The sequence below is a fragment of the Panthera onca genome, chromosome B2 (assembly GCF_046562875.1).
Source record: "Panthera onca isolate mPanOnc1 chromosome B2, mPanOnc1 haplotype 2, whole genome shotgun sequence".
Classification (NCBI taxonomy): Eukaryota; Metazoa; Chordata; class Mammalia; order Carnivora; family Felidae; genus Panthera; species Panthera onca.
In genome coordinates, this window is record NC_138343.1 from 43101746 (window position 1) to 43123485 (window position 21740).

Consider the following 21740-nt stretch of genomic DNA (forward strand, 5'->3'; position numbering starts at 1 on the left):
GGACCTGCCGGCCGGCGTCCCCATACCCGCGGGTCCCGGGTCCCGGACAGCCTCTGAGTCCTCCTACCTTGGTGGCTCTGACCCGAGAGACCCCCGACTGGCTCTCCTCCTCCGGATCCCTCGGCGGGCTCCGGGCGCATGACCCCGCTCAGATCCTTCCCTCACCCACCTGTGCCGGCAGCCACCACCTTGGCCCTTGACCCCCTTATCCTTTCATTACCCCTCGTTCTAACCCACTCCTCTGAGCCGTCTCCCCTCCTCGTAGGAGCCCCTAGGTGCCCACTCTTGGCGCCGCCACCCCGGCTTATTCCACCCCGCCCCCATTCCCCAGGGGTGAGGAGCCCCGGCCTCCTCCCACGGGACTCCCGAGTCCACCGCGCTGGGCAGCCCACCCTCCCGACACCACGGGCTGCCCGCGCCGCCCTCCCCGGGGTCCCGCGCGCCACTACCCTGTCCTGTCCCAGCCGGACGCCCCTCCGCCCGGCTTGGCGCCCCCTTCTCTAACCCGCGTGAGCCTCAGCGGCCGCGGCCCCTCCCGGACTCGTGGGCCAGTGTTCGTGGGGTGCCGGCGCCGGGCGTTCGCGTCCGGGGCGGGGCGCCGGGTGCCGGCTGCAGCGCGTGGGCCGCATGACCGGTGTCCAAGAGGGTCCCTGGCGAACCTAGGGACTCTGGGAGCGAGTGAGGGGGAGGCAGGACGGGGGCGTTTGCTCGGCTCGCAGACCCGCGCCAGTTCCCGTTACCGGGAGGAAGGCGGGGCCGCCAGGGTCGCCGCGCGCCCCGAGGCGGGAGAGCCCCGGAGTCCCGCGCGCTGGACCCTCGAGTGCGGGGAGGAGGCCAATGGAGGGGGCGGGGGCTCGGGCCGCCTCTGGGAGTCTGGACCCAGCTCCCCGCCTCGCCCCACCTGGGAGGGATGAGGGAAACCCGTGAAATGCCTTTGGCTCGCTCGCTTGGAAAACGGAGGTGAAAGTTTGCGGATTTCTCTTACTGGTACTTTTAAAGGACCTAAATCTCAAAGGGCCCTTCTGTTTCTGAAAGGTCGTGGGAGGCTCCGGCGGGTGGCCAGGGCGCGGAGGAGCGACCCCCGAGGCCTGAGAGCGCTCCCGGGGCGCCCGCGGCCTCCTCCGCCCGCCCCGCCGACCCGTTAGTTGGAGGGCGGGTGTCTGCAGCCGGAGCGGCAGGCAGCGGCTAGGCAGGTTGAGGGTGCAGGGTCCGAAGCCTCTCGCAGCGGTCGGATGGTGTTCCGTGAGGCGGTCTAGGTTTCCCGGGACGGCCTTCGGCAGGGGGAGACGCGGAGCCCCCAGGGCCCGGCACGCACCGGGTTGATGGGGAAACGGTGAAACCGGGCAGTCCACACTCGCGGGACTGGACGCCCGAGATGGAGGGGGCGGTGAGCCAGACAGGGAGGAGAGCACTCCCAGGAAGACGCTTCCGGCCCTGTCTAGCCTCTGAACTTGTGAAGGTGGGCCTGGGTCCCTGGGTTTTGGGATCTGTGGAGATCAGGGTAAGCAAGGCCTGGGGGGCCGGGGGTAGTGAGGAATCGTGCCAGCCCCGCCACTGTGCACCCTGGGGCCAAACTCCCACAGGCCACTGGCAGTTCCCAGTTGTGGATCACCCCCCTCCCGCCGCCGCCCCACGCACCAATTCAGATTCCGTGTGTGGGTGGGGTGGAAAGGAAGAGGAGTCCAGGTCAATTAGAGCTGGTTATCTAGATGGGTCTTACATCAGAACAGAAATCAGAATGAATTGTTAAGGAAAGGGGATGTTGCATTCTGGGGCAAGTTTCATTTTGCAGTTGGTTCAAGAAATTGTGTGTGTGTGTGTTTACCGTTCCTTTTCTCCCTTTATAAACCACCCATTTTGTAGGTTAATGTTTTCCTCCTTGAAATATGAAAAGCTCAGAATGTATGTGAATTGTAGAAATTCGAATTTCCATAACAAGAGATGTCTTTTACAACATTCATCGTCCACAGGCCCAGAATGTTCTAATTCGCCTTAAGCGAAGAGTGGAAATTTGTTTCCACCTCCCCCCCCCCCCCCCCCCCGCCAAACCCCTAAAAACACAAACAAAAAACCTGGATGAAAACAGCAACTACAAATAAGTAGATATTTTGTCCCCAAATGCCACGTCAGGCATTCAAAATCATGATATATGAAAATAGATGGGTAGGTACTTACATTTAAAAAAATATCGTTTAGGTGTTAGGGTATTCTACATTCCGTTCTTTCTGCTAAACATGTTCAATGTATAATTGTCTTGAACTATTTTCCTACATTTATGGTCCTGAGTTGATTTTGAGCCTTGGTATTTTGGATAGAAATGATCTTCTTGGTAGAACGCAATGAATTTGCATGGAACTTGACAGAATGCAATGTCCTTTGAGCTATTCTCAGATATTTTGGTTATTTTTAGGTTTTCTCATTACCACCCTTTAAAAATGATTTTGAAAATAAATTGTTTTCTTTGCTACTAATCATCCTATTGTTAATTACAGAGCAGTTTTACTTCTGACCTGTAAGCAAAACCATAGATTATACATGACCATATTAAATTGAGTATTTTAATTCGTATTGATTGAAAAATAAATTGAGTTAACTTAAAACATAATTCGCTGTGTTCTCCAACCTCCATACCTGTATTTAACAAAATTTAGACAGAGGGTGATATCTGAGATCCACTCAGTATATAAGTTTTGTCTCTGCTGAGAAAGATGTGTAGAGATTTGGAACATCCAGATTTTGACATTTTTTATTGTTTTCATCCGAATGTTAGTAAAAACGATCTCCCTTTACCTTTCTTTTGAGATAAAAGCCTGAGATCAGTAGACTTTCTACACCCTTGTAACGTAATCAAATACATCTGCAATGAAGAAATAATATGAAGAAGTCTCAGTTTTAAAAGTGGTGACCGCAATTTGGCTATCATATTTAGCGCTGTGTACAAAGTTATTGTGTTGTTGGGTGGATAGTAGGTAGGTAAACATACCTAAAAAACACATACAGAACTTAATTGTTGAGAAATCTGGTATTCCAATTAATATATATATTGAGCCCATAGTTTATATCCGTGACACTGAACTCAGCACTATAGAGAATGAGAAATGAGTTCAGTACATGGGATTTTGATGTGTTAATTTAAAATGATGCTTCAAAATGATATTGACAGTGTATTATATTAAGACATAAGTAACATATTAGTGTCGTTCATCTGATCTTGTTTTGGGATTATACAAGAATACTTAATGATTTGTTTATATGCAGCATGTAAAACTGCAAAGACACCTAGTATGTTTTAAAATATGCAAAGCTGTTTATTCGCATTATATTTTTAACAAAGTTCTGCAGTTTTGTAATGTTCAGTCCTTCCAGGTGTCAAGGAAATGGAAATAAATATTTTTAACATTTCTTTCAGGTGTATCTCACTGAACGCTTAAAATAGTTAAGGGATACTATTAGAGGATCCCATGCCCTTTCTGTCCTAGATAATTCTAGCGACCAAAAAAAGAAAAAAAAGAAAAAAAAAAGTTTGCAAATTCAGTTCGTTAGCTAATGGTCTGGTAGAAATAGTGGCGAGAACATGTCAGCCTTATATCCAGTAGCACCCTTACAGTCAGAGGTCTGTCAGCATTTCCACCATGAAGCCTGGTGTTCAGGGTTTATAACTCAGTTGCTTTAAATAGCTTCAAGCTGAAACACTATGCAGAAATTTTAAGTCCAGATGTATATTTTAAAACTAAAAATGGTGCAAGGCTATTGTGCTGTTTTAAGTTAGGGAACACTGGACTGTGTACTTACCAGTATCATATGTTTTTCTGGCAACGTTAAAGAAAGAAAACACATTTTTAGTTATATGATCTATTGCTCATAGTTAATTCTATATGTTTAATGATACCTTTCAGTATTTGTCATAAGTAGAGTTTCAAAATGACGGAGCAATTTCTATTTGAAAATAATTTTTTTCAACATCATTGGCCATTTTTCCTCTTCAAAAACAAGTATGCAACTAATAAATATTTGACATTAGGGAGTTGTATTTTCCTAAGGTATATAATGATTAGGCTTTCTGTTTGTGTCTTTATGAATGTGATTATACCTAAACAAAGGAGAACAGATTATTAAATCTTTTAAAACGTGGTTAAGTCAACTATGCATTATTAAGTAGAATTATGTAAATTATGATAGATTTCAAGTTGTGTGAGGACAGATGCATTTCTTGTGTTCTGCCTTTAGATGCAATATGAATTGAAGTTTAAAATTTTAGGACTGAATATATAAAAGGTAACTGAAACAAATAATTTTAGGAGGAAAATACATTTTTAAAAAATTTAAAGGAAACTTCTCTTTGGAAACAGGCATGGTTAAGATATCTTTCATTATTTTCTCTCCTTTAGCATTGCTGTTTGTCTCCTTTGAAAATGCCAGAACATTCATTGTTAGATGATCTAAACCAGTTTGAAACATGGCACATAAATTCCTAGCTTATACTGATATAGTTTCCATCAAATTTTTCTTTGACATATATTTTTTAAGTTATGAAATGGTATTTTATATTGCATTTATTTTTTCTCTGCAATTCAGTCAGGTTTTCCTGAATTCTAGGTTAAATTCTAAATATTCATTATAACATTTGTGAAACGTTTTACTAGTTTAAAGTTATCTTTAAATAATTGCCATAAGAATTAAAGTTTTCCATTTTGCAATTGCTCCCTAACAGCTTTTGATTCCAAAGAAAGATTTTATCAGACTTTATCTTGAAAAATAATTATATTTCAATTTTGCTGCAGGGACAATGTGCCAAATGATATTGGTCTGTTAAGAGCAATTGATTGGTTAAAACTAGACTTCTGTCCATGGAAATGTCATAGGCAATTTTAATTTCCATGCAAAAATACCACAAAAACAATTTTAAGGGCCTGAGGTAATTCTCTATTGCTGCTTTTTTAGGGTAATTCACAGATTTAGTCATAAGGAGTCTCATCTAAAATTTCAGTAGCTTCTAGAGTTAAGTATCCTTTTACTTTATTTTGTACCAGCTTCGTATCATATGGTTTAAGTGCTAGTTATAGTGAGGTGTGCTAAATAAAGGAACTTTTTTCTCTGTTCTAAAATGTCAGGACACAAAATTACTTCCCTCTTCCCCCTGAAGTTTCTTGAATTTGTAGACTTTATATTTTAAAAACACCCAGAAATGTAATTGTCAAGATTTCATCACAAACTGTTCTTTGCAGAACGGATCTTTTGTGTTGGGTAGTATGGAAACAAATTTTAATGTGTGCTTACTCCTAACTAGTTAAAGAGCGATTTTTGACTGCTCTCTACCCCTTAAAATGTTTTCCATTGCTTGGGTTTGGTACAGATGAAATGTGTAAAAATTTCTTGATTCTTTTGGTTTTCTTTTAGATAAACACAGTTGAGAATCTCTGAGGGAAACTTTTTAGCTTCAGAGATCTACTTTTTTTTTTTAAACCCTCTGACATATAATTATACTTCTGATTGATATAAAGTCAAATACAGTACTCCCTCCCTCTTTTCTTTCCTCAGAAAAACATTAGGCATCAGATTTGGTAGAGTGAATCGTAGAAAAACCCCCAATATATTTAGCCATTAAAACAGAGTTCAGCCATAACAGGAAAAGTTGTCACCACATTGTTGTGAGCATTTCATTTTTAGGCCAAGTTCTAAGCCTCATAGAAGACTCACACAATCTGTGATTACCTTTTTGTTTTGTTATTAAGTGGAATACGTAAAACATACCAATATTTAACGTGGTCATTATTTTGCTTAAGCAAAGAAAAGTGGATTTGTGTATTTCACTCTTAGGGATCTTTTCTTTCATATTTTTCCATATTGAATCAATTTTCCTTTTCTTCTAAGTAAAAAAAAGTCCATTATGTTAAAAATATGCAGTAAAATAATAATGTCCCAGAACTCTTGAAAATCTTTATATTGGGGCAGATTTCTTTCTTTCTTTTTTTTTTAAATTTAGCCAGACAGAAGTGAAACCCATCAGCAGCCATCTTCTATCTCTGAACAACACCAAAAACAAAAAAAAACCAAAAAACCAAACACAAAACACAAAACAAACATTTCAGGACATGAAGTAGAGAATTACATGTCCAATTGAATGCTTTCGGGATGCTTATAAGTGAAAGCCCATGTTTAGCACACAGCAGACTTGGAACTGAAGTTAGCCTCCTCATTTTACAAAAAGAACATCATTACAATTACACTCTACTTATATGGTATATTCTATATTATGTAGACTTAACAATATTATTTCTAATTTATATTGGAAAACTGTGGTTCCTGGAGGTGAAATTACTTGTGTGACATCATAGCAGATGTATAAGAGAGGTGAGAAAAAAGAGGGCCTCTTGATTTCAGGTGCATTCATTTTTTTCCGAGCAGTACAAACCTTTCTGCCTTCGTTAGTATGCTTACTGGTTCCATATTTACTTTGACATCAAAAGCCACACAGCAGGTGCTAAAATGCGATATGCTGAGTGTAAAAAATGTCAAACTTTCAGATGAATACTGGCCAAACATGATCAGTTGTTTCAGTGTCTTCAAATGTTCACATTTTTGGCCTTGGGAATTCAAAAAAATTGAAAAGCATATTGTGTCCAGTAGGAGTACAGCATTACCTCTATTCCATAGCCCCTTGAGACATTAGATCAAGGGTGCAAGGAGGAAATCATGTCCTCGAGGGACTGGCCCCTGACCTGGGAGATTTCTCAGACTGAACAGAGTAACCAGGAGGATAGTCAGCAATTCCCTCTTCTCTAGGACAGAAAAAGTTGTCAGAAAACTAGTTTGATTGCAAGAGCGTGTTGCTGTTACTGGGAGATGCTGACTCAGCCTTTAACTGGTTCTCTCTCTTAGAGTGTTAGCTGGGAGCCTCACAGACTATTTGCTGTGGGAGGTGGTGCCCTTCATGGAGCTCTTTTATCAGTTTCTTTCAAAAGAATTTACCAGACACTTACTATGTGCCAGGTAATGTTGGGGCACTGGGCATTTGGTGGTGAGCAAGACTGATGAAGGCCCTTCCCTCATGTAGTTTCCAGTGTATAATCTGGTTTCCTAGGAGTGAGTCTCACAGCTTTGGTCTAGTATATCACAAGGATTAGGTAGATCACTAATATATGTACGTGGAAATGAGGATCATTTGAGGGCAGCGGGGTGCTGTGGAAGTGGGCTGTAGAGGGAAGGCTATAGGATTTTAAGCTGAATAACGAAGTGTTAAAGAGGGAATGGAATTGAGAAACAGCCTAAGAGAAAAGCAAGGGAAAAAAATATATATATATATATATATATATATATATATATATATATATATATATATATATAGACAACTTTTTTGCATGGTTGGTTGTTTGCCTGGCCAGAATAGAGGCTGTGTAGGAGAGGAGGACTGGGATGGGGGTCATGGGTGGGGAGAACTCAGCCCTGAAGCGTAGTTATGGTGTCTGTTTTATCACACTATAAAAAAGTTGCTTTAATGAGAGTATTTACAAATTGCATTGGGAGCATGGAATTAAATGCTTAGGTTTGCCTTGTGGAAATCTCGACAAAGGAGAGGGCCAGCACTAGGCGCAGAAGGGTCAGTGGGATATTTGCCAGACAGGCAAGTGCACATGGGTGTTGTTATCAGAGGCTGGTGGGCTACCTTAGCTGGAGCCATTGCCTGGTAACCACCAGGGCATCTGGAAGCTGAATGAGGAAGAGGCGGAAATAATCTGAATGTAGGATCCTGGAAGTTAGTGGAGAGAAAGGATATTATCGAGGGGCAGGGGGTGGGTAATGGATCAAGAATAGTGTGTTTATGTGACAGTGCAGCCTGTGCAGACTGTCTCCCCCAGCGGCATTCCCTTACCAGGCTTCTTGTTAAACAGGGGCGCCCGTTTGCGAGTCAGCTGACCTTGGTTGCCAGTGTGATCCCTAGCCCTGGAGCGGTGCAAATGTTTATTGACCTCAAAGACCGATTGTCTGGATCCTTCCTTGACTGAGTTCATGTGTTGCAGGTTAGCTGTTGAAGGTGAAGGAGGCATCTGTGTCATTCCAAAATGGCAGATGGGACAAGACAGAATCAAGTTTGGCCAAGGGTGGAATTTGGATCTGTACCACTCATTTGTCAGTGACCGTTTTCGTCCTCGTTACGTACCTTTTATTCTGCACCTAGACTTTAAGTTTCTTGATGGCTTTGTCTGTATCTAACCCCGGAGTGGGCATTCAGTAATTATTTGCAGTGTGATTAAAAGCTGAATATGTAGCCCAAAGTAGGGAGATGAAACGTAGTGCTGGATACCCCCCCCCCCCCCCCCCCATATTTAGGCTTCCATATAGCCGGGAACTCTGAGATTTCATCCGAATGTCTTCTCCCGTAGAGCTGACCAGACTTTCTTTTTTTAGCCTGTGATCTGGATGAGACCACACCTCGGGGCGCTCCAGGCTGCAGACAGGCGGTGCCTTAATATGTACGATGCAATCTGCAGATGGGGCATCAGCCTTCATTCTGTGGCATAATTCCTATGGACAACCTAACATGGGGATTTAATAAAAATGTACATGTATTCTGTGAAGAATCCAGCAACAAATGAAGGAAACTTTTGCTGCCTTTGAAATGGGTGGACCCTGAAACGTTGGTCTGTTTGAAGTGGCATCCTGACCCGTATGCAGATGCTTCATTCCTGTCTGCCATTACTGGACTGGAGCACTAAATCCTGATAAGACACATCATTTACAGTGGGAATATAGTCTCAACATCGTTTACACTGGGAATATAGTCTCAGTTTTGAAGCTTTTCTGATGTGCCATTATTGCCGCTGTGTTTCCTGTTTTATGTAGGTGGTGGCCCTGGGAGAGGTACCAGATGGAACTGTGGTTACCGTCATGGCGGGCAACGACGAAAATTATTCTGCCGAGCTCCGAAATGCCTCTGCTGTTATGAAAAACCAAGTAGCGAGGTTCAACGATCTGAGATTTGTGGGCCGGAGTGGAAGAGGTAGGTCTCTGGTTTTTAATATTGATAGTGGAATAAACATATTAGGATCTTCTGAGGAAATGTAGGCTAGTGTGTATACAAATCAGCACCTTCTTCTGCTGAATAGAATTACTGAAGGTTTTATTTAAGTATGTCCAGATGAAGTTGAGTGTGTTTTTGAGTACTCAGGCCTTTTTCATTTGTTTTATGATATTGAAAATTCAAACAGCGTTTTCAGAAAAACTGGTCCCTAATTCCACTGGGCGTGAGCACATTAGGTGGAGAGAACAGTTGGAGGTTTAAGTTCTGAATTATGAGATGCCAAATGGCTGAATAAATTGAGTGGCAGAGAAGAAAGAAAAAAGAATGCGATGGATCAATTTCCTGATAGTATCAATTTTGTTGTAAGTCGTAGCTAGGACAGCCGGCCTAATGTTCTTCACTTATCTATCACGTTACCTCCCTATGATTTAACTTACTCTTGTAATAAGATTCTATTTAAAAAACATCATAGTTTTTTACAGAAGGCTGTACAGAATGATGTGTTACGCATGCTAGAATGACTGTATAGAGTTGCCCAGACACACGAGTGATTAAGACTCTAAATAATTCCCACATTATTTGAGGGTCTCCCCCAGCCGCATCCATACTCGAATATTGGGAGTCCTTAAAAAGATCATAAAATAGAAAACAATTTCTTTTAGGATTCTCATAGCTGTTTCATAGGGGGATTAATGTCTTAGAAAATAGTCTCTAAGGAAGCCAACATTTTGCCTTTTATTTTTCCCGTGGAGAGAATTTTAATAGTCCTTCATGAGAAGTATTCTGTTCATTTATGTATTTACTGAATCTAATATTTCCATTTTAAGTGTTTCGATACGAAGAGAGAAAATAGACCACTTTAGGACTGAGGTGAAATAAATTATAACGACCTATGGAAGGACTTCTACCCAGGTTTGAATTAGGAGATAAGAAGCATCAATTTTTAAGCCATGTCCGATAATTGCTCTTTAGTTTGGATCAGATGTCATATTATTACCATTGTAAAAACTTGATAAGGGAAATTCAAGCAAGGCTGTTTCCGATGAGTAGTTTTAGTTTACTTTCTAGGAACAGGGCCAAGAAGCTGTACTTTTTAACTTAAAAAAAAAATGATGCATGCTAATGAGATACTGTCACTGAAAGGTTGTTTGAAATAAAATGAGGCTCAGAACCTCTGGTCGACTCAAAACTAAAGGGGTTATCTCTGCATCAGGTTTAGTTTACTTTCATTAAAAGAAAAAAAGACACATCCTATCTCACTGTTGACTGATTGGGTGTCAAGTGTATATTCTTTTTTTTTTTTTTTTCTGTTAACTGGTACAGGTCCACAGTACAATAAAAGTTTCTCTTTTTTCTAGTAGGAATCAAGAACAATTTGAACATGATGATTTACCTGCATGGTCTGAATTGCATCTTTCTTCTTATGTAACCTTATTTTGTTTTTAATTAGAGTAATGAATTTCTGTATGTAAAAGACTGGACACTATACCTTACAGATTCAAGCTAGTGTTTCCATTTACCTTACCTTTGTATTACATAGATGCTGCATGACTTTTCTCTGATCAATTTGAGTAGAAACTATGGCAAAGTGATAGTGTACTTTGTAAACCCTCAACATATTTATTTAAGAAACTTCAAAGAGAAACAAAGGGTGTGCACTGTTTTACTATATTGGCTTTCTGAGTTTTGGCTGGTTTCCCAAATAGCAATTTTTATATTTAAAAAAAAAAAAAAGACAGACTTAACTGCTTGCAGACTTTTCACGCATGGAAGATGAAGAAAGCTTCTTTTGATGAAGTGTAATTATGTCCAAACAGAGCTGACCCCCTCCCCCTATATTTCTTATGATCTTAACTGAAGAAAGTAGGATTTTTCCTTTGAAGCAGCCGGGACTTGGTGGAGGATCTGAAATGCTACAGTCTGTTGCCAGAGGCAGGATGGAGAAATTGGTCCAGACTTGTCTTCGAGACTTAGATTGGGGGTTGGGGGGGGGGGGAGCGGGTGGAGAGAGAAAGAAAAATTGATTTATCACTAATAATAGATTTTTATATCATGGCATGAACGTTATGTGAAAGGAGACAGTAATATCAAACTAAAATGGAGAGGAAAAAAAGATAGCACTGATAAGGGATACCATTCTTTGAAAAAAAAAAAAAAGGGTCAGTGTTTCAGTGGCAGGAAACCCTTTAACCTGCCTGTGTACCTGACCTGCTTTCTAAAAAAACTCTTTCCGGCTTCCTCTTTGATTTTCACACTTCTACATTCCTCCTCAGTTAGGAAGTCTGGATCATCATCACGATGAAGATGAAAATACCATTGTATTTTTTTTCCCCCCAGCCATTTAAAATTTGTCTTTTGAGTAGCCTTAAAAAACGACAACCAGCAAGTTTCTTGAATGTTAACACTTTTTCTTTTCTTTTCAGTGGTAGAGATATAAATTCTCAGAAATTGAAACACAGTTTTTAGATTTATAAGGGAGGCCCTTCACTACTTACTTTGACATTTTGGGTTATCAGCTGACTTTTGAAAGTACTTTGAATTAACAGTAGAGCATCAGTGACACTTGTATTAAGTTAGGAGTGGCTTATGTTTTTTAGTTGTCATTTCCTTTTTTCTCCTTTATATTTTCAACAGAAGTATGTGTTTGCTGTTGAAACAGAAATATTTAGTCCTTAAGTTTTCTTGGTGTGCTTCTTCACTTTCCTATCAAACATGCTGCTTTCAGTTTACAAGCATTTGTAAGTACCTGCACTGTGCAGAGCAGGGCACTCTATCAATCTAAGGTGTAATCCTTGCTTGAAGTCTTCCCCTACTGACTGTTCCTCACAGCCTCTCAGGCTAGGTTAGAACTATCTTTCAATGACAGGTCCGATGTTTATCTCAAAAAATAATATGTCTTAAGGACATAATAATTTGGAAGTAGTTCCTAGATGAAGCCAAGGATGGTCGCTCAGTTGTCTCATGAGCTAGCTCCCTAAATAGGAGCCTGCATTTTTTAAACAGAAGCCTGAATTTTTTTTTATCACTTATGGAAAGTGACAAGCATTGGAATTTGGTAAAAGGTTTTTTCAAAACTTTTCTGAAAATGTAAGTAAATCGTGAATACTCCTGTAAACATTTGATGTAGGAAATTGGTTATTACTTTTAAGGTGAAAAACCAGTTGCTTCGTTGGGTGGTAGTTTCTGGAAGTTTCTTGAACATTATGTTCATGTTCCTTCTGAATGGGCAATAAGAGGTAGAAGGAACCTCCTTGATTTCTATTTCCGTTGTTAAAGTACATCTTGTTCCTCAGGATTTGATTTAGCAGATTATAGTCGTACTTAAATGCTTGTTTGTCCCCCCTGCCCCCAAACCCACCTGTTTTGAAAAAGAAATGTTTATTGGTAATGCGTTGAACATTTAGATGCTTCATACTCACAGAATGAATTTTATAATTGGCTTTTGTTTTTACGCAAGGTGTTTGAATTTGGGAAGAACATCGATGACTTTTAATAGTCTAAGTAAGATGTGAAAGTCTCAAATAGAAGTATTCCCAGAACCAGTTTTTGACAAATTCACGGACTGTATTGCTAGCAAGTTACTTACCCTCATTAAGGACAATCGAGACATATACCTCCTTGATTTATTAAGATTCACGGCATGGATGGCAACTGCCTTCCAAGCACTGTCCTTGGAGGATTGCAGTCCTGGCTCATGGACCATTAATCTGACCCAGAATGTCATCTTCTAGGGTTTAATATAAATTGACTTTCAATCTAGGGAAACAGCCCATTCACTCCTCCAGATCTCTACATTGTTTTGAGGTCTTGATCTGGATCCAGTGGCTTCCTAGTCAACATTCTAATCTCCAATTCTATAGATTCTGAGTTTTTTGTAATTAGCTTAGACTCCCAGCTGCCTTTTTCTTCCAGTTAGCCTGAATGTTTATAATAAATCCTCTGGTCCCTACCCAGACAACTGCATTTCTTAAACCCATGTAACATTCGATCTATAATGGATGAAATATGATAGATCAGTGATACTTAACAAAATTAATGCTTTCATCATCCTGGCTGAGATACTACATTAGTGGATTTATATTTACTGTTTCTTGGTCTTATAGAGCTTATTGGGACATGTGCAGAAATAAATTATCTAATTAATTGTTTAGGATGTTCTCTGACAAAGAAGAACACTGATTTTAAACTCTGGAAGACCTGGGTTCAGACCCTGATTTTTTTCTTCTTATTAGTTGTGTGGTTGAATTACTAAGCCTCCCTGGGCTTTGGTTTCCTCATTTGTGAAATGGGGGTGATGAACCTAACTGGATACGATTAAAATGAGATAATGTAATTATTATAATTATCTTATAGATAAATGAGATAAAAAGGCTGGCATTTAATAGTTTTCTAATCAATATTCATCTTTTGCTGTCCTCCCTCCTCCCCAACTTCTGTTTTTCCTCCCCCCCCCCCTTTTTTTATATTGGCCATGGAAAAGCATAGCCAAAGAGACTTAAAACTATATATATGGAGTAACAAACGATGTGTGTCTTAAACATATTTTAGGAACTTACATGGTCTGGGTTGAAAAGAAAACCCATTCACTAGATTTGACAGCCAAAGACCTGTTCTACATTAAGCCTTGTATATAACCTGTTCCATATTAAGCTTTGAAAAGATTGCATTAAACTCTGCATTGCTACATATTGTTTAAGATTTGTGTTTTGATTTAATACCCTCAAGCTTTCAGTAGAGGGAAAAACAGTCTCTGACCAAAAAACAAAACAAAATGAGCTGTTTCAAGGTCTGTTACAGGAGCAGGCCAAATGAATACTCTGGCCTGAGATCTCTGAAGGTTTTATTGAGTCACTGTTTCACGCCCACCTTTTCCTGTCTTGTAACAGTTTGCAGTTTTGACTATCTGACATGACTAACCGTTGCAAATCTAACTGATTACAACTGTCAGTGAGTCTGTGTAGCAGAGTCTGGTATCTTCTTCTGGAGAAAGCAAACATCCGATTCTGCTACCAAACTTTTCTGTCTTTCCCAACCCCCCACCCCCCATTCATCACCTTCAGCTCATTAATTTGAAACATCAGATGTAATATTTCAATGAAGCACACCCTCTGCTAAAAGCAAAAATTCGTATTTATATTGGGAGATGTCATATACATTTAGCAAAACATAAGTCACTGTCAGGGAGTTATTTCAAGACTTAACAGCAAGGATGGGTGTTTAGGGAAAGGGGGTGGGCAGGGAGGAGAAAAACTTTGTTCCAGTAATGATGAAATCATCCTACCACAGGCACATTAAGGCCAGGACAGGAGACACTGGCTCCTGTTAAAATGATTCCCATAAGAACCGTCCTCTTTCATCTTCTTATTGTAGTGCAGTTAAGCAAATGAAATGCTAAAGCCATGTGAAGTAAATAACATAATCAACAGTGATTTACTATTGTTCTCTCATGGGGTCATGACCTAATCCTAAATAAAGACGTCTAAAATTGTCTGTGTTTGGATGTGTTCCTGATGGTGGAGAAAACTGAAAGGAGGAGAACCTTCCTCAAGTGGACCAGAGTTTCTGTTTTCATTACAACTGTGGCCACTGAGCAGCTTTTCTGGGAACCGGAGCCCTCTTGTATAGCGCGGCGATGGAGGCGATGACCCACACACGCCATGTGTGTGATCACTGTGTAAAGTGGCCGTCCCAGGCTTTCTAATTTAGAACAAGGAGTCCTGACCCTTGTGTTGGTTTCATGAGCTCCTCAGAGATGCCGACGCGCAATTTCTGGACGTCTATGCTGCTCTGTTATCATCGGTACTGTCTTTTTATATTCACTATGGATTTTCCCCTTTACATCTGCAGGCAAGAGTTTCACCTTGACCATAACTGTCTTCACAAACCCTCCCCAAGTAGCCACCTATCACAGAGCTATTAAAGTTACAGTGGATGGACCCCGGGAACCCAGAAGTAAGTACTTGCCTTCCTATTGGAGATGGTAACAGGGTGTGTGGAGACCCCCCCCCCCTCCACCCCGAGAAACTAATCCCAAGGAAGTTAGTGCTACTTTTATTTAATGGTTTCTTTGCAGAGTTTGCTACCTGTGTTTACCTGTGTGTATTTTCATGAGGGACAGTTAGTCAAACTTCACAGTTGGTAGAAAATCAAATCACACTTTTGATTTTGCCACAAAATCGCTAAGGCCTACACCACTTGGGGACACGAGTGGACAATTATTCAGTCACTGTAACTCCTTGCTAAGGCATTCTGCTCCCCCACTGCACACAATAGATAGGGCAGAACAGACCCATGAGAGCTGAGGAAGAAAACAACAGTCTGCAAAATCTTGAGCTTAGTCAAAAAGCATTTGCGTGTGTTTCCCATGGTCTAAGAATGTGTCTTAACTTTTTAGCTCGCCCACTCAATTCCCTTTATAAAGAGCACACTGCTTAATTACAAAGAATTTATTTGCAAATGATAACTTGCTTGATTGTTACAACACTGTTGTTTGGTCATGTTCTGGTAATTGTTATAGATAGTTTCTTTTAACAGATAGAGTCAAACCAGGTTTAAATCCACCTTTGTGTATTTGTCTGTCTGGACATCCAGAAGGTTCATCCAGCGTCTGTTTAAGGTAGTGCCCATCATCCATTTGGGCCAATCAATATGCATTTTCCTCCTAAATCTAAATTGAGACAGGCTTTCTCCGCCCCCCCCCCCCCCCAAAACCTGATTTGATCAAACTTGGTACAGTACCATTTAGACATATTTAGAGATTAAAGATTATTTGATATATATAACATGAAAAATTCTGTGCCAATGGAAACATATTGAACTCTGCCTTTGATGAGTGAGCACATTGGAGTCCTAGCTATTGTGTTTAGAGAGTTTAATTTGGTTTGTGATGGAGGTACAGCTGGCAGAATATTTGTTGTATAATGATACGTCTGTCTAGACAGTAAGAGTGACATTTCTTCTTTTTCTCTAAAACTGAGAGAAAAGGGCTGGTAAAGTTTTCCTCTCCCCAAGTAGCGTGACTTTTAGCAGTGGGAACAGACGGTGCCTTTGGTCCTTCTTGCCACTGTCTCTTCTCACAAAGGCTGACTGCTTGTCTGAAGTACGGAGGCTTCCTGCCTCAAAAGCCAGTCTTTGAGGTTTTTCCTTTCTCCTCCTTTCATGTGTATTGCTTCTTCTCAGTTCACAAGGTCGGGTCACTGCTGGCTCTGTTTGGTTTGCGAACGGTCTGTTAGGCGATTGTCACACACCTGTCTCCAGTAGCCCCTAATCTCTGGTTCTAAGGTCCAAGACAGGGGCTGTCTTGTCTGGTTTGGTGCTTTGGCTGACTTTTCTGGACTGCCATAAATTGGGGAAGACACCTTGTGATGGGAGACACAGGTTATCGAATTAGCCCTTGAGTTCCTCAAAAGGCAGGGACACCCACTGCAGTCATGCATAAAGCAGGACAGTAGTCTTTTGACAGTCAGCACTGCTAATCTTTATCTCTCAAAGATGTTTCCTGCTGATCTCAGCAGCTTTTCTCAGTTCTTGGAAAAACCACTATTATGTGTGTGTATGTCTGCGTGCCTCTGTTTGTGTATGAGTCCACACACTCCAGAGCTGATGTTCAAAAGTTGATGGTTGGGGGAGGAAGCAGGGAAGGGTGGGTGGGTGCTGTCCCGTTCTGAAAGGGGTGACAGAAGGTGAGGAAGCAGGGTAGCTTCGGGAAAGCCCCTTCTCTTTCAAGGGAGGATACCATTCCCTCATTCCCAGGAGGTTGTTGGCAGAAGTGATTAGTTGATAGGCTTGTGCCCTGTAAAGGTCGAGAAGTGCTCTGAAAGCAAGGAAGGTTCAGAGTAGAGGGGCAGATGGTACATGTGTGACCTGAGTTCAGGCTTTGGGTGCTGCCGATGGTGCTTCGGGGGTGGGCGGGTAGAGTTCTTGAGTGGCAGACCACTGCCCTAGCTTAGCCTGAGTAACATTTTTCACAAACCAGAAATTATGTGACAATGTGAAGTCATTTCTCTGACATCATGCAAGGTGGCTTGCCGAACTCAGTGCCTGGATACAAGCATGGGTATGGGATCAGTAACATCTTAATCCTATAACCTTGACTCTCTGTGCTGTATTATTTCCTTCTGCTCTGCTCTTGGTGATCTTGGGCATTGTATAGCACTCTTCTCGATATCGTTCTTTTTTTTTTTAATGTTTATTTATTTTTGAGAGAGAGAGTGTGAGCAGGGGAGGGGCAGAGATAGAGAGGGAGATTCTGAAGCAGGCTCCAGGCTCTGAGCAGTCAGCACAGAGCCCAACACGGGGCTTGAACCCACGAACTGTGAGATATGACCTCAGCCGAATTTGGATGCTTAACCAGCTGAGCCACCCAGGCGCCCCTCAATATTATTCTTTAAATTTGAGACTCCCAGTTGTGAAAAATGCACAGGATTTTCCATTTTCTTCAACTATAATAAGATTTTGATTGATTGGTACATATATAATGTTAAATGGGAAAAAAAAGGCTAGAATGTGGGTTGGCAAACTTTTTCTATGAAGTGTCAAATAGTAAATAATTTCAGCTCTGTGGGCCATATCTTTCCCTACCACAAGCACTCAACTCTGGCATTGTAGCTTAAAAGCAGCCTTAGCCAATACATAAGCGAGTGGTTGTGGCTGTGTTTCAATAAATCTTTATTTACAAGAACAGGTGGTGGGTCAGATTTGGCATACAAGTTGCAGTTTGCCAACCCTTGCTCTAGATTTCCAAATGACTTACATCGTTAACCCTTACCAGACTAGGGCCTTAGAAAAAGGCTTTCCCGCAGAGAGAGAAAAAGACAATGCAATTATTTTAGCCTTCTCTCCCGCAAAATTATAATTATTTAAGTAGTGATTGTCCTAGAGATAGGATACATCTGTTTATTACTGTAATGGTTTGATGAAGCTGAGGATTTTATACCATTTATTCCTGTTAATGAAATTTTACTCCTTCTTCCAGAGATCAGAGTATATGTTGAAAAGGCTCCTTTTGGTAGATCAGCTATTTGGACAAGGACAAATTCTGAGTTACCTGGTTGGGTCTTTATTCAGCCTAGCACAGTGATTAAGGGTGTGGGCTTTGGTGTCAGACTGTCTGGATTGAAATCCCAGCTCCACCACTTCCTAGTTGTATGGCGGTAAGTGAGTCACCTAACCTCTGTTTGCCTCAGTTTCCTCATCTGTTAGAGTGAGAGTAGTAACAGTATTTTCCTCATCAGTTGCTGCAGAGATGTAAAATGATGTAATGTATGTAAAATGCTAACACAGTGACTGTCATCTATTTACTGCCCGTTAAGTGTTAGCTGTTATTACATAAATTCCCTTCAGTGTCAAAAGTTTGCTGTAGAGTTTTGCTTATAATATGCTTCCGGGAAATAGATTAGAATCTAGATTCTGCTCCCCCGTGGGCTATTTTTTTTTCTTCTTGCAGACGGTTTTACTAATTTCTGCACCTTAGTACATGACACTCGTAAGTGTTAGAAACGGTGCCTTGAGCAGGTATTCATGCTGCCTGGGGACAGCGCTGCAGAAGGGATGAGAAACAAAATTGGCAGCAAAGAAGCATCCCAAGATGCTATGGCACTGGTGCCCCCCTCTGAGGCCCTGCTTATCGGCACATCTGCCAGGACTTGCTTTTCACTCAAAAATCAGAAAGGTTTCATCCTTCCATGTTTTTTGTCTCTGGCAGCTGAACCGGTGCTGTCACATCACAAACAACTTCTTTTCTCAATATACACATCTGGCGCTGGCAGTTGGACTCACTTCATAAGAGCACATGATCATCACTCATTACAAGATTAAAAAGTACCCCATGGCATCATTGATGTTTTTTAACTTTGATCTTCTGCAGTTGTGATTCATCTCGGTTATAAAACTTCCCTTGAAAGGAACATAGCCGATGACTTATTAGAACCTTCATCTTAAGGAGCGTAAACATGAAAACGGTGCACATCTTTACAAAATGCCATTTGTTTTCTTTGCCAGCTTATCGTTTTAAGACATGACATCATATCCAGGATCCCAAATTTGTACGTCTTGTATTGAGGCAAGGCGTTTTGACCTCCTGCAAGCAGGAGAAGTCAGTGTAGCGTCAGCAGCAGTGCGTCCGGATGCCTACCTCTTTCAAACATCAGTTTCTATTAGGATCCTTGGTTCCACGTATGCCCTTGGTCCTGACTGCAGTCTGACTTCAAGACTTTCTCCAGGGAGGTGAAAGCTTGGTTAGCCACGTCGGGGATGTGGTTCCGGGTTAGGGAAGAGGGCTGATGGGGAAAAGGTATTATTGGCTGTGCAGAGGATGGAAAAAGAAAAAAAAATCACCTTCCATAGTGGGGACCCTTTACATCTTTGTGCTGTTCTTTTATGTATCTATTGATACATGACAAACGATCCCGAAACAGAATGGCTGAAATCAACAACCAGGTGATTATTTCTCATGGTTCGGTGGGCTGCCTGGGGTTCATCTGGATCGGTTTTCTGCATTCTTGCTTGGGGTCTTTTGTGTGGCCGTGGGAAAATTGTGGCTGGTGCCAGAGCATCCATGGTGGTTTCATTCTTCTATCTGCTGCCTCGGTGGGATGGCAAGGAGGTTGGAACGGGGGAGTGGGGCCTTTCTGTCTCTCCATGTAGTCCTGGAGCCTTTCCCTTCCGCATGGCCTTTCCATGTGGTCTGTCCAGCACAGCCCGACTTCTCATATGGTAGGTCAGGGCACCCAAAGCTATGAGAGTGGGACCTTTTAGGCTTTCTTAAGGCTCAGAACTGGCATGGAGTCACTTCTTCCATATACTGTTGGTTGAAGCAAGATACAGGTGTAGCCTAGATTGAAGGGGAAGAAATCCACAGAGCTATGAATGATGGGGGCAGTGGTTCATTGGCTCACTCACCAATATCATCAACTTCCATAAGTGCTTAGATGGTAAATGTCATTGTTGCAACAGGAGAAATATTTGTTTTGAGGTATCACCTTATGAAAGCTCTCTTGACTTCTTAATCTGGGGGGGGGCATTTAAAGTTCTGCAAGGTTGTGGGGCGCCTGGGTGGCTCAGTTGGTTAAAGCATCCGACTTTGGCTCAGGTCATGATCTCATGGTTCATGAGTTCGAGCCCCGCGTCTGTGCTGACAGCTCAGAGCCTGGAGCCTGCTTCGGAGTCTGTGTCTCCCTCTCCCTCTCTCTCTGCCCTGCCCTACTTGCTCCCCCTCCACCCCAAAAATAAATAAGAAATTTTAAAAAAAAGTTCTGCAAGGTTTTCTGTCCACAGTTTACAGGATGTGTGCAACACTCAAGGGGGCAGGACAAGTGAGGCTGGGGGCCAGGCAGCTGCACTGTGGCAGCTTCTTATCAGAGTTTTAAGGAGAAACCTGAGTCTCCAACCAATCCCCTCTAATTATATTAATTCACAGTCACAGGGACCTTCTTCCCTGCTACGGTGCATTCAAGAACCCAACCATCAAAATCACAAAGGCTTCACCCTACTTTCCCACCCACCCCGTTTTCTTTTTTTTAAAAAAGGCTTTGTGCAGTGACCCCCAAGTTTTAATTATAGTAGCTTACTTCTGAATTGGTGATATTTGGTAATTATCAGATGAATTAAGAGTGAGTGTTACTGTGGGGTGCTCGGTATTAGCAGGTCAAATCAAGCTGCCCCAGATCAATACTCGTATAAGAGAAGAACATTTGATGTTTGAACACAAAGAGGTTATTAGCTTTGCCTGGCACCATGGCAAGTCTGCAGCAGAAGTATTTTATGAATCCTCAAGTGGACGAGCCTGGAGGTTTTATGCTTTATATCACCCAGCTTTGGAAGTTCTCACTTGCCAGCACATCTGCAGACCCGATAACCTAACACACGAGTGGGTGTCTGATGGGTTTTGAGTGGTGTAGCTTAGGGAAGCAGATCATAGTCACTCTTTAAGGAGAGACCAAAGCCACCATCTGCTGGGACACTACTGTTCACTGCTGACCAGCTAGCCACCTGCCCTGACCTGGTGGGAGAAGGAGGAAGCCCTGCCTCTCTCCGGTTGATCAAACTCCTTTCTTACAACACTGCCCTGCTCGGCTGCATTTTGACTTGAGCAGGGCTGGCACTTCGGTGAGGGAGAGGCTCTTTGGAAGTGCAAGGCAGTGTTTGTGTTTCTCGGACTGCCTCAGCACCCTGGCTCGCTCAGCTTGTCAGGCTTAGGTCATCAGCCAAACTGGTTTCTTTTCCTGGTGGCGCATTCTCACCTGCGCATCACAAATCTATTCTTCTTCAGAGATCAGGTTGTTATTCTGTGTTTTTAAAAAATATTTTATGTTTATTTATTTATTAAAAAAAAAATTTTTAACCTTTATTTTTGAGCGAGAGACACAGAGTGTGAGCAGGGGAGGGGCAGAGAGAGAGGGAGACACAGAATCTAAAGCAGGCTCCATCCAGGCTCCGAGCTGTCAGCACAGAACCTGACATGGGGCTTGAACCAGCAAACTGTGAAATCATGACCTGAGCTGAAGTCAGACGCTTAACCAACGGAGCCACCCAGGCACCTGAATGTTTATTTATTTTTTGAGAGAGGGCGAGCACGCGCGCACACGCGTGCACAGGTGGGGGAGGGGCAGAGAGTGAGGGAAACACAGAATCCGAAGCAGGCGCCAGGCTCTGAGCTGTTAGCACAGAGCCTGATGTGGGGCTTGAACTCATGGGCCATGAGATCATGACCTGAGCTGAAGTT

The 21740-nt window shown here is 42.1% G+C and overlaps 1 protein-coding gene across 8 annotated transcripts in view; it reads left to right on the plus strand.

Annotated features, from left to right (window-relative positions):
* The window catches only part of RUNX2 (RUNX family transcription factor 2), a 326374-nt gene that overhangs the window by 95536 nt on the left and 209098 nt on the right, over positions 1 to 21740 (plus strand). For all 8 annotated transcript variants that reach the window (XM_060614399.3, XM_060614403.3, XM_060614408.3 and 5 more), the window contains exons 4-5: positions 8842 to 8998; positions 14867 to 14971. In XM_060614399.3, the coding sequence (XP_060470382.3) occupies positions 8842 to 8998; positions 14867 to 14971 (262 nt within the window). The remainder of the gene's footprint in view (positions 1 to 8841; positions 8999 to 14866; positions 14972 to 21740) is intronic.